The sequence below is a fragment of the Scomber japonicus genome, chromosome 23 (genome assembly GCF_027409825.1).
Source record: "Scomber japonicus isolate fScoJap1 chromosome 23, fScoJap1.pri, whole genome shotgun sequence".
Lineage (NCBI taxonomy): Eukaryota > Metazoa > Chordata > Actinopteri > Scombriformes > Scombridae > Scomber > Scomber japonicus.
The window spans coordinates 4,852,912-4,866,001 of NC_070600.1; the positions used below are offsets into that span (position 1 = coordinate 4,852,912).

The 13,090-nt window shown below is 40.1% G+C and overlaps 1 protein-coding gene across 3 annotated transcripts in view; it reads right to left on the reverse strand.

Moving 5' to 3' along the window:
* scube1 (signal peptide, CUB domain, EGF-like 1) overlaps positions 1-13,090 on the reverse strand; it is a 113,435-nt gene that overhangs the window by 5,183 nt on the left and 95,162 nt on the right. For 2 of the 3 annotated variants that reach the window (XM_053313918.1, XM_053313917.1), the window contains 5 exons: positions 7,724-7,846; positions 3,730-3,846; positions 2,758-2,880; positions 2,463-2,582; positions 347-445 (listed from right to left, as the gene is read on the reverse strand). In XM_053313918.1, coding sequence (XP_053169893.1) covers positions 347-445; positions 2,463-2,582; positions 2,758-2,880; positions 3,730-3,846; positions 7,724-7,846 — 582 coding nt within the window. The remainder of the gene's footprint in view (positions 1-346; positions 446-2,462; positions 2,583-2,757; positions 2,881-3,729; positions 3,847-7,723; positions 7,847-13,090) is intronic. The other variant, XM_053313919.1, reaches the window with a different exon arrangement.

The following is a 13,090-nucleotide window of genomic DNA, read 5'->3' on the forward strand; positions in this document are numbered from 1 at the left end:
AGGAAAGCGTTAACCATCATTGATGTTCAATACCATCAAAAAGAATGGAAGAAAGTCTTGCAATTAGCCAGTTAACCCTCCCTTTTCATTTAAAGTAACACTGGCAAAAAAAGGGCTTGGCAGATGGTGGCAGCAAATTCTTTTCTCATGCAGGGTGTTTTCTGGAAAGAAAGTCATACTCAGAGACTCCCATAAATCACCTACAGCACCGTGTGGTTGAAGGTTCGCCATACAGTACATGCATCAATATTTGGGAAGAAATCCGAAACTGGTGAGATGTAATGAAAGGTACCCTGCTGTATGGTAACTGCATTTCCCATCATGCATCATGCTTGGCTTATCGTACCTGCACAGGTGGGTAGAGCAGTGGTGGCATTTCTCTTCTGAGGAGCTTTACCAGACTGGACTGGCACTCCACAGCTCAGTGTGTAGCTGTTCTCAGAGTCTGTAAGAAACACACACACACACACACACATATTTAAACTAGAGTAAAGAAAAAGAAAAATCACACATGATGAAAAGAGTTTAGAGAGCTTTTATTCCACTTGAAGGATTGACCGGGTCTTCCTGCTCCATCAAACATATGATTTGTGTGTATGTGTGTGTGGGTATGGAAGTGTGTATGGTTGACTTGGTGGTTGGGTTTGGGCAACAGCACAGCTCTGATGGTTGAACGCTACATGGCCTCATGTCTTCCTGTATTTAGGAGCGAGACAGACAGCTCAGAGGAAAAATCTACCGCCGTGTGAACTTAAACCCTGATTGAGAAATTCAAAGGCAAACGACAGCTCTATGAATCCCGTCTTTCTCTCTCTCAACGCACACATCCGCACAAAGACGCATTTCACGTGAGAAATGAGGGATGAAGCCTTCAGAGGTCATAAAAGCAAGATGATTAAATAAGAGTCCAGGGTTGCATTCAGCCACAGGAATTTACATGGCTCCCTCCCCCCTAAAATTAAGACGCGCTCCAAAAAAAAGATAGAAAAACAGATATTTCACTTCAAGCCTGAGAGCTATCCATCATTCTCACACGGCGGCCGCCAAGTTAAACGGAGCTCGGGGGCCTGCGCTACGGAAAAAATGGTGTGATCAAAGAATGTAATCGATTCACAGATGTGTGTTAAGTAGTATCGCAGGAGGAGAGGGGCCGAGGGTGCCAGCCAAAGTGCTGGGACGAGTGAAGCCAAGAAAGCCCAGCGCAGTGAAAAACACATCAATCTGACTGCAGAGCCCCCCCAGGGAGTCCGCAAATACAGTAATAAAGAGCTCCAGTGCCTTCATCCAGCATCAAGCATCGTTGGCATCAAATGCAGGGATGACACAGAGAGTGGTGACTGCGGACTGTCACCACCAGAGGGCAGCAACATGTGCAGCATGATGGCATTAATGCAATATCACACAGTGGAGGAAGTTTGAAAGTGATTTATAGAAATACAATATCTTTTGCTTTGTCACCTACTTAAAGGATTAATCTGTGTTTTTTTCATCATAGAAGTAACTGTTTTATTCATGTATGTAATGTCATAGTTTGTCAGAATATATATGGTATAGATGTTAAGGAGGGAGAATGACTCAATTGAGATATTTACAGAGTATCTGTATCATTAAAGGTGACACATACAGAAATAATCCCATTCAATCATCACTTATGACCCACTAGCACTACCATGCATGTCATCCTGAACTAATGGGTGGGTGACATTCTTTTCTTTACTTTTCTTTTACAATCTTGTCTAAATTTGTGTGATTATATATTTCCTTTTCCTCTTTTTTGTGTGTTTTTTCCTGTATGCTTTGAACATATATTGATACTTTCTTGCATGCTCTCGGTTTTCTGTCATCTTTTTTGTTGTATTGTATTTTTTGTATAATATTGGCACTGCTCCCTCTCTTCATTCTCTTTCTAGCTTGTTGCTGCTCTCTTCCTCTCACTAGCCAGCTATGGTGTCATTGAGCAGGAGAGGAGGGGCCAGCTTTGCATGTCAAATGCTGCATGGTATACATTTAAATTAATCATTGACTCATTTATTTATTTATTTTTAATGAATTCAATAGGAATTAACTACATATACAGTATGTACAGAGAAAATGGCTTTTTGAATTTCCTAAGTAGATTGAATTTTGAAGCTGCTCACACTATGAGTTATTTTTCAGTGTATTCAGAGTTAAAATGTTAGTTTAATTGTTTCTTACGGTGTTGATTTTATAATTACTCTGCAAGTAGTTTATTGTGACATCAGCTGTTTAGGTTTTGTGTATGTTAACTCCATGTTCTGGAGACAGTTTTATCTTATAGTGGCATTATTTACTACAACTGGCAAATGCTACAGTTTCATTTCTAAAGGAGTACACTGGTCTCCTACTTCACTCGAGTAGAATGAACTCTTTTTTTCTCTCTCTCACATATCTTTCAACACTGGGCTTTGGCCTCCTGGCAGCGTTCTTGCGTGTGTGTGTACCTGCGAGGAAGAGTGCGTTGGAGGGGCAGGACAGCGAGCAGACCTCTGCCCCTCCGCTCTTGGTGCAGGTCAGCTGTGCTCGAGGTGCTGGCTTCCCATTGGGCAGACACTTCACCGCCTCTGAGAAACACACAAAGTCACATCACCATGACAACCACCTTGACACACACATACATACACCTGTGAGGAATCCACCATGCCACACGTGGAGGAACACGGACAAACAAGGACGGACACACACACATTACACACACACACACACACACACACACACACACACAGAGTTGGTGCTTACCGATGCAATCTTTCTTGTTCCAGTGGAGTTTCTGTCCAGGCGGACACACACACTCGTAGCCTCCCTGGGTGTTAATGCAGTTGTACTCACAGCTGCCGTTGTTGATGCTGCACTCATCGATGTCTGACACAGATCACACAGAGTATTTCAGTCAGTATGTTCATTGACCACAGCAAAGTCTTTACATGATGTGATAATCTGAGTAAAATCTGCAGGTATTATCTATTAAATCTGCTGTCAGATAAAAAGAAAGCTGAATTAACCTCACAGCTGTTTAAACTTTGGGCTTAGGGATCATATAAAACATTCATAGTAAAAGCTCTAAAATCCAAGTGAATACAAAAGTCAGTGTTGTTAAAGTTGCTTTTTTGTAAAATTGTGTTAATTCTAAGACACGAGTCACAGTGTACACAGGTGGTGTACCAGGAACTAAATCCTCGTCAAATAACACCTACACCACATTTACCACTTATAAAAACAATGAGAATTTGTCATGAAAATGCTGCAGACACATCCTGTTCATGCTGCTGTGATCAGGCTGACTCCACCTCGCCGTCATTGACGTCAGTCGGTCCAACGGCAGGAAAGTGAGAACTGAACGTGTTGACTGAGCTACAGGTGTGTGACAGCGCACACACAAATAATACACATAAACAAGAAGGAAAAACAAAGGCACACACACACACAGACTCACTCTGTATGCACACAAGGATGCCAACACACAACACAAATTACACACGCACACACACACACACACACACACACACACACTGAAAACTCAGGGAGAAGCTATTGAGGGGAACTGAGGTGTGAGAGTGCTTTCAGTAGCAGTCGTCTGCACACGCTCAGTGACCCTTCACCTTCACACTCCGAGAAGCATTTCCTTTTCAGATGCATATAGACAAACACACACATTTCATCAACTCACACACACATGTACACACACACACAGCTCATGTATTTCTCCCTCACCTCCACAGTGAGTGAGGCCGTACAGGATGTAACCCTTGTTGCACAGGCACTCAAAGCTGCCTGGGTAGTTGATGCAGGTGTGGTCGCAGGTTCTCTCGAAGGAGCACTCGTCGATGTCTGAGGGGAAACGAAGGAGATGCAGTACATTACTAGTGAGAAACATGGTAGCTAAATACGGCTTCATTTGTTCTTTTTCAGTCACTCGTGGATTTCCTCTTGGACTGATAACACTGATGCTTCCAGGGGTCATTAAAGAAGCTATATTTTAGCACAGCCGTGGCCTAACTTCAAATGTTCCATCAAGATGGTTGATAGGGTTTTATTTTGAGTTTCTCTGTATATACTTTCAGAGCTACTTTTAAATATCTCAGTTACAGGAACTTTATCTGTGAGTAGCAGTCAAAAGTTTGGATACACTTTCTCATTCAAGGAATGGGAAGGTGTGTCCAAACTTTTGACTGGTGCTTTATTTGCCAAAAGGTGGCACGTTGGTGCAGTGGTTAGCACTGTTGCCTCACAGCAAGAGGGTTCTGGGTTCAAACCCACAGGCCAGCTCAGGCTCATCTGTGTGGAACTTGCATGTTCTCTCCGGAGCATTTGTGGGTTCTTTATGGGTATTTCAGCTTCCTCCCACAGACAAAAAAAAACATGCACTTTATGTTAATTGGTGACTCTAAATTGCCCGTAGGTGTGAATGCCAACCTGCTAATCAGATGGAGAATAACATTCACTCACAAATTCATACACTGAGGAACAATCAGGAACAATTTGGGGTTAAGTATCTTTCCCAAGGACACATCAACATGTGGACTGGAGGAATAAAACTGCCAATCTTCCATTGGTGGACGACCACTCTACCTCCTGAGCCACACCATGGATTATGCTATATGTAAGCACTGTGTTTGACTGGTGACCTGTACATGATGCACCCGCCTCTCGCCCAATATCAGCTGACATTCGTCCTAACCCCTCCACTTACCTAGAGAGGATAAGCCATAAAATCTGACAAAGTATCATCAAATACAACAAACACAGACATTGTACTCTATTTATTTCAGCTATCTGTAGTTTTGAATTGAATTCCAAAGAAATATTCCAAATTTCCAAAGTACATCACTATCTTGATATCTTGATAAATCCATATCAGACAGCTGTAATAGTTGCTGGCTGGACACTGACCTTCAGATGATGGGATGAATTTGGCTTTGGGGAAATTGTTCCTCCCAAGAAAATACTGACGACAGACTACTGAAGTCTCATATTAGCGTCTGCTGAACTTGAGAGTGTGGAGTGTTTGGATTTTTGCACAGAACAGAGGGCTGTAGAGTTTATACCTCATATTTTCCATTGAAGTTGCATTACTATGGTATTTTATCCCTTATGGCTATGAAGGACAGAAGGAACGACTGCAATGACCAACACCTCTTTCAATGTACATCTGCTTTAAGACATACCTGAAAAAAAGGTTGACTTACTCTATATAGCCAGTTTTTCATAGATTTCAGGGTTGCTACATCAGTCTAGAAATTCAAGTCTAATTAAAACCTGTTGTCCTGCTACAGCTGAAACACAGGCATGCTTTTCCAAACACATTAATTTGATTATGAATAGATTCAGTCATGGTTTGATTCAGCCTAATGAGAACACACTATGCTTTTGTCCCCGCTGCATCGATGAAGGCAAAGGTCAGTTGGATGAGTGCTTTACTGACATTTTCAATCTTTGTGACTCATTTAAAGACAAACAGTGACTACTTACAGAGTGCTGAAGAGGCCGTCCCATTAATCACAGAGGACACTATAGTAAACAAATACATGACTAAACTAGGACAACAGCTCATTCTAATATAGCGACGTGGAAAAACTTGACTGGACTGAGGTTGGGACAGCTCACATTCACCGTTACGTCAGCATGTGGGTGTATGTGTGTGTGTGTGTGTGTATTACCCGGCCGTGTGTTTATGTATACTTGTCCAGCACCAAATATTATTAACCTATCAGGAATGGAGGCCAGCGTTTCAGGCTCACCTGGTTTATTTCAGTCTGTTCCGCGGGGCTTTACAGGGGCTAAAAATACCACATGTTATAATGGAGTTTGTCATGTGGAGGAAGTTGTTAAGGCCTGGATGTTGGCTCGGTAAATACTCGAGGCAACTGTTCATGTGAGGACTTAGGAATAGCCAGCCTGTTCCGAGCGATCCCACAAACAAAGTTTACATAAACTGAGCCGGGCACACAGGAGCTGCTACAGCTGTTTAATGTTAAAGGAACATATAGAAAACAAATATTGGTTTCTGGTTTGGTGTTGTTGTTTTTCTGGTGAGACACACCCTCCTGACAAGGTGTTCCAACAGTGATTGCTGACATTTATCTAACTGCTGACAACATTCTCTCTCTATCTCTCTGCCTTTCTAAACATTTAGAATAGAAGGGATCTTTTGTGGAAATTGCTTATGCAACTTTGGCAAATGATAAATCTTTCTGCTTTAGTTTCTTAGCCAATTCTGGCAAATGTTCTAACACTGGCATGTAGCATATCACCAGGAGCTATTTTCTCTGGAAAAGCTCTCTGGCATAGAAAAGAGCTGACAAATTAAACATTATACTTCATTTTTAAGGTCATGTTGAAGCTGAGCAGGCCGATGTCAATGGATCGGACTAACCTGCGAGCTATTGGCTGGCATTGTACAGTGGCAAAGGTGTGTCAGAAACAGGCACTGATGCTGTGATGTGGCTTAAAGCAGTCAACACCACATTATTATAGACTCCATCACTGATGCACAGTTAATCCAACACATATACACAAGTGCGTACACACTATTTGGTGGTTTTGGGTCGGGGACAGAAGTGCCTCAGGGTTTTGTTGTTAATAAAAATCATTTTGTGTTTGTCTGCTCTCCTGTCTCGCTTGCTGCGACTTGTAACCTGGAATCCGCCTTTGGTCGTCCAAACAGAATCGCTGATCACATGTGTACACACCCAGCCAGAAACAAGCTGTAGATTATTATCCCAAGAAAAGATGACTAAGCAAACTTGCTCAGTGCGCCTGTTTGACATCTTGTCGGACCATTCCTGTAAATGTCTTCTCTGTTAGTCCAGTAGGTGTCAGGGACATGTTAGCCTTGCAGCATCACTCCATTGGATGAGAGATCAAAACTGATATTGAATTTCTCATCTGATTCCAACAAGAAACAAATTTGCTCCAGGGTTCGAGTCACTCATCGACTCATTGCTTTCCTTTTACTGTATGTGTGTATGATCATAGCCTCAGTGTAAAAGTCACATACAATTATTGTTTTTAAAATCTATGTAGATCTGTTTGACTACTGATGCTGTGAGTCTAATGCAGGGTTATTATAGTTAACGAAAACTAAGACTAAAACTAAAACTAGCAGTGAAAAAATAAAAATTATTGTTTAAAAAAACCCTAAAACTAAATAAAAACTAAAACTGAACTGAAATTGCAGGTAAAATCAGCTTCGATTTTGTTGTTGTTTCATTTTCTCTCAATTTTTACTGTGTCCTGTTCAGTTTGATTTTTTGACATAACAGGCTGCCTCCAGTAGAAGAAGAAGATGCTTAACATGCGATTTATGATTTTCTAGAAAGAAGAAGAAGGAGTAAAGTAAAATAAGTAAAGTAAAAGTGTGGTGATGAAGAGTGATGGGATCATTTGTGGGATACAGCTAAAAGGGAAAATTTCCCACTAATGTGAAAGTCCAAATTGGAAGCTCTCACAGAGAAGCAGGAGACAGCTAACATAAGCTCACAGTCACAAACACAGCAAACCTTACCTCAGTGTCAGGCATTATTTCATCCTGTCACCTTCTACTAATCAAGGCTTTCTTAATACCTGAAAAACTAAAACTAAATGAAAACTAAACTAAAACTTAAATTAAAATAAAAAGTAAGTTAAAATTCAAAACTATTATAGCCCTGGTTTGACAGACTTGACATGATACAAATCATGTGATTGACAGCTGTCAGTCACTGACCTTGGCACGTCCGTTCATCGGTGAGCAGTTTGTGGCCTTTCTGGCAGCTGCATTCAAAGGAGCCCACGGTGTTCCTGCAGAAGTGATCGCAGCCGCCGTTGTTCTCCTGGCATTCATCAATGTCTGGGTTGAGGAAATAAAAGAATAAAAGGGAGACATGCCATTAATAAAATTACTGGTGGAAGTCTTAAACATCAGCCCATGATTAGTTCTTTTCATGATCCAGAGTAAATGATGCTGTATACCAATTGCAGTTTTATTACAAAACTCTATAAATCCACTATAAAAAACAGGTTTCTTATAATGTGTTTGAACACAGATGATTTCATCCTCTAAACTTTTTAACTGCGGTGCATAAGATATGGATGAGTGACTCAGTGAATGGTCTGATGGGAGTACTGAAGCGTTTTCTGCAGGCTTGTGCTGGACCAACACCTCACTAAGACTGTTGTTTTTCCTTTCATTCATCACCCATTTGTGAATGAAGTGAAATGTGAATGGGTGATGAATGATGATATCAGTAATGTTGGCATCAGTAAACATTGCGCAGGTGAAACTTGTATTGGAAAACAATTTAAAACTACAGTCTTTTTGACACTGAGCTCATTCAATGCATGTGAGTCAGTGACAAATAAGGGTTGGCAAGATGAGCAATTCAAAAATATCTTTAAAAAATGTCTTAAAAGCAGCATCAGGCTTATTAATATGTACATTTAGTATTTTTGTTAGTTTTATATAATTTGAAATGACAATTGCACAATTTTTTACCAAAAGTAAGACTGAATGCTGCTGAAAATGTCAAATGGTATAACACAAAAAAAAGATAAATATTAAATATTTTATCCACCTACAGTGCATTTAAGTGGACTTATACTAATAATTACTTAATTTTCAAACATCAGTGAAAAGAAATTTTTTTTGAGTATTTCTACATTTAAATCTTAAAGCATTTTCTCAATATCGAGCAGGACATATGGTAAAAACAACCATTTTTTTCTAAATAAATATTGACAAAATGTGTTAAAAAACATAGTGTTACATTGCAAAAGTGGATAATATTTATTCAACAATTTAGTTTAGTTTAGTTATGACAAAATACTGGTTACACCAATTGGACACTGGGTTCCTTCTCTGTAATCAAAACTACAAAATGAATAGGATGAACAGGACATAAAACTGGAACATAATAAGACCACACATCTTTTTCACAGGTATATGGACATAAACATAGAACAAAAAATTTCCATCAGCCCTAAAATCTATTCAAAGCTTTTGTTGTGAAAGTCTGTGCTGGTATAAAAGTCTATAATATACTGGAGTTTTTCTCCTAATGTTCTTTATTTTTGTCCTTCAGTAAGCAAACAGAGGTGGTTGAGCTGTTTTCAAATTCCCACCTTATTTTAAACCACAGTGCCAGCCTGCTGTCTGTCACACAGACACATACTGTCCCTGCACAGCAGCAACAGGTGAGCACAAAGCAGTTTATATATTAATGTATCGAGCTTCCTGACTCTATTCAGACACGTTACCTTTCACTTAATTTTTTTCTGTCCACTTATTGTCCAGATACGGTGCACAGTTTCATCATGGTGTGTTTGTATCAGGCACACATGGCACGGTGCATTAAGTGTTATGCTTGTTTAACAGGGCTCCAGCAGGCAGCATGGATCAGTCTCTGAAGGTTTAACTTGGGGCTTGCTCACAGAGATCTGACTGTCTCATCCCATGATATGCTAGTTACCTGGAACTAATGGAGTCTAGCTGTTGGAGATTCTAATAATACCCCTTCAGTAAGTCGTTTGGAGGGGTGTGTGACTTTAAAAGGGATAATTATGCTGTTGTAACATCTTCAAATAAAAATAAAAGGAAATGATGTCTGGAGGCATGTGTTTTTTTTTCTTTCTTTTTCCAACCATGTCTCCTAGAGATGATGTTTGTGTACTACAACAGCAAATAGTGTATGTTTAAAGAGAAGCATAATGCCACCTGAATTACATTAACAACATAATAAAGATAGGGTTGTTAAAGAAGATATTTGCCCTAAACATTCATACTGAAGGCATTTGCAAAACATTCACTACCAATCTTTGTTACATGTCACACGCTTGTCTCTATCCTGTTTCTGTTCTCAAAACTGTCACATAAAGGAAAACATTACCCAAAAAAGAAAAAAAAACAAGGCTATGGTTAGAGAGAGATAGTGATCTTGGTTAATCATTGAACAAGTCACAGGCACAGTGTGTTTGTTACATTCAACTGAAACCACAACCTTAACCAAAGTGTTTCCTTTCATTCAAAAATACTGCCAGTGAACAGAAAAACATTTCCTGCAAAATGTATTTGGAAAAACAAATTAATATTGTAGAGTAGTTTTTTTTAATAGTTCGGTATTTGGCAGTCATAAACTATAGTTTTGTGTTTTTTTTTATTTTGGTGAGGTCATCAAGTCACTTTTTAGGGAGTTTAAAAAAAAAAGAAAAAGACCAGATGATAGAATTTATGTCTCACTTCAAAAAACTGCAAAGTAAGGAAAATTTGGAAAGTCAAGAAAATTGGATGCCAGTTTTAGGGAGCCATTAAAAACACATTTTTTATGATAGATGATTGGACAGACAGACAGATAGACAGACAGACAGATAGACAGATAGACAGATAGATACAGTTAAGTTCCAGCATATCAAGCAGTCCAACAGACAGAAGGTATAATGATTGATCAAGTCCAGGGCATACAGAAGATTCAGATATTTATATACAAATGTGTATACCATCTTATAGCATGGGTCTTTAGTGACACTCTGCTACAGTTTCCTCCTGGTGTGACTGTCTGAGCTCCCAGACTCCAAGCTATCAGACAGTAAGAGATGATGTGAGGAAGCTTTATAGAGATGGACCAACGGGTGTTTTTCAACACCTGTTGGTCCATTTGTTTTTTCAATGATACTTCTTCAGTTGTCTGAGGGAGTACAGTCTTTGCTATTGGGCCTTTCTGATGATGTGGTTGGTGTTGATGTCCCATGTAGTTGCCAAGAAATTTGAAGGAGTCAGTCGGGGTTATGAGCTGGTTACAGATATGAACTGGGGTTTTGATGATTGACCTCCTCCTTTAGTCTATAGCTATTTCCATTGTTTTTGAGGGTTAGGGTTAGGGTTAGGGTTATTTATTAAAAGCGTCATTGTTCCTGCACCAATGTACAGCCCAATTCAGCTCTTGTGTGTATTAAGTCTCATCATTGTTATTGATAAGTCCAATGCTAGCGGTATTGTCTACATTGTTGAATATGTTGACTGAGCTATAGTGAGATCTAAACTCATTAGTGTAGATGAAGAAAAGAAGGTAACATAACTTTGTGGAGCTTTGACACTGAGGGTCAGAGAGTGTGATGTGGCATTGTTAACCTCGAAAGACTGGATTCTCTTTCTAAGAAAGTCCAGTATCCAGTAACACAGGGCTGTGTTGGTGTTCATGTCTTGAAGCCTGGTGAAGAGTGTAAGAGGATTAATGGTGTTGAAAGCTGGGCTAAAATCTATGAACAGGATGCGTGGGTAGGTGTTAGTTGATTCCAGGTGTTGCAGAGAGAAGTGAAAAGCCAGGTTTATAGCATCCTCAGAGGATCTATTAGTCCAATAAGCAAACTGATATGGGTCCACCAGTGGGGATACACAGGACCTCAGGTAGGAAAGGACTAAGTGCTCAAACACTTTCACAGCCAATGAAGCGAAGGTAACTGGCAACTGAAGTCGTTCAGGCATGTTGTTTTGGCTTAGGTAGAATAAAGTAATTTCTTCATCTTGCCAAGTCACCTCTGTTCAACCTGATTTATATCCAATTTGCAGTTATTATAACAACATGTAATGCGCCCTAATGTGAATCCACAAGCTGAGTGAAAATAGAAGACAACTGTAAAACAGCATGTTTGTAGTATTTGCTTTTAGCAATCATTACCAAATGCTGAAGAAGATGCAGGTAATACCATTACAAACAGACCCTGTTGTTGCTCTCACAGTCAAACAGGCCAGTGGACCTGGGTTAAATTGTCTACTGAATCCCTGTTGAATAAAACCAGGATGACTGAGCTCTAGTCCAGGTGTGGCGCAGCAATCCAGAAGCACAGATTCTACAATAATAATAAGGCAAATGCAATCACCCCCGAGGCAGCATGTTCAGTGCCAACCGCAAACTGATCTGGTTACACAAACTCCAACCCTCCAACCTGGCTCCCTTGCCTCGTCCAGCCTGCAGTGTCCTCGGCTGAACTCAAACTTCAACATTGTGTTACCTTTTTTTATAGTCAGTAACATTTTCATGTAAATGACTGGCAATTCTGATACTGTGTGTGTTTCCTACAGTATATCCAGTTCAATTGAGAAACATTCCCATTAAAACAAAAGAAGATGGAAAGATATAGGAAGTTTAGAAGGTGGGTTGAATAAGAGAACACCAGGTAGGAAGAGGAGAGGAGGAGCAGGAGCGAAGGAGGTGGGAGAGGGGACAATAGTCTGGCAGATTACACAGGCAAGCCCTTTTTGATTGGTGCTCTAAGTGATGAAAACTGTGAGGGATTAACACCTAAACCCTTAAGCTGGGCAATAAGTCAAGCAAGACACCACAGAGAAATAGAGGAGGAGGAAGAGGAGGAGGAGGAGGTGGAGGAAGAAGAGGGAAAAGGGAGGTTGAGGAAACGAGACAGAGAAGAGGGAGATTAGGGGTAAAAGGAGAGCAAGACTAGTTGATTTTGGTCTTTCTATGATGTATGTTGCTTAGATTGTAACAAACTTTTCACTACAAAGATGAACATATTTCTACAACTAACATTTGAGTTGAATTATGAATCATCAGCAGAGGATGAAGGGAAGGAAGGAAGCCTAGATACTTCAGTGCAAACCTCCAGGTGTGCTTATATGACATCAGCCAACCTAGATAAGTTAGGGGAGAGAAAGATGAAGCTAACACTGTAAGGCAAACAACATGGGCTTTGAACTGCTTTCAGACTTGGCTAAGTCTCAAAAATGGAAACATCCGACATTCAGGCCATTAAGAAGCTGAATACAGTTTTGAGGCAGTTTTATGGATCCATCCGGACAACTAAAGGGCTTCTGGATGGTTTAAGTCGTTATATCAACGAGCCTCCGGTTAGCCGTTTATTGAATTTAATGCAGGACCCAGAATTTGTATCAGTTTTTAAAGGTGTTGTAAAAGATATGAGAAGAGCAGGGAAAGAGAAAACAGCACACCACCTCCAGATTTCACCAGAAGACCAGCGCATCTCAAAATATTCTGCATCATTAAGTTCGGACAATCCAAAAGATTTACCGAAAAAGGTCTGGTACGATATTCAGTTGCATTTTGGAACGCTGGAGCAAAGAGAG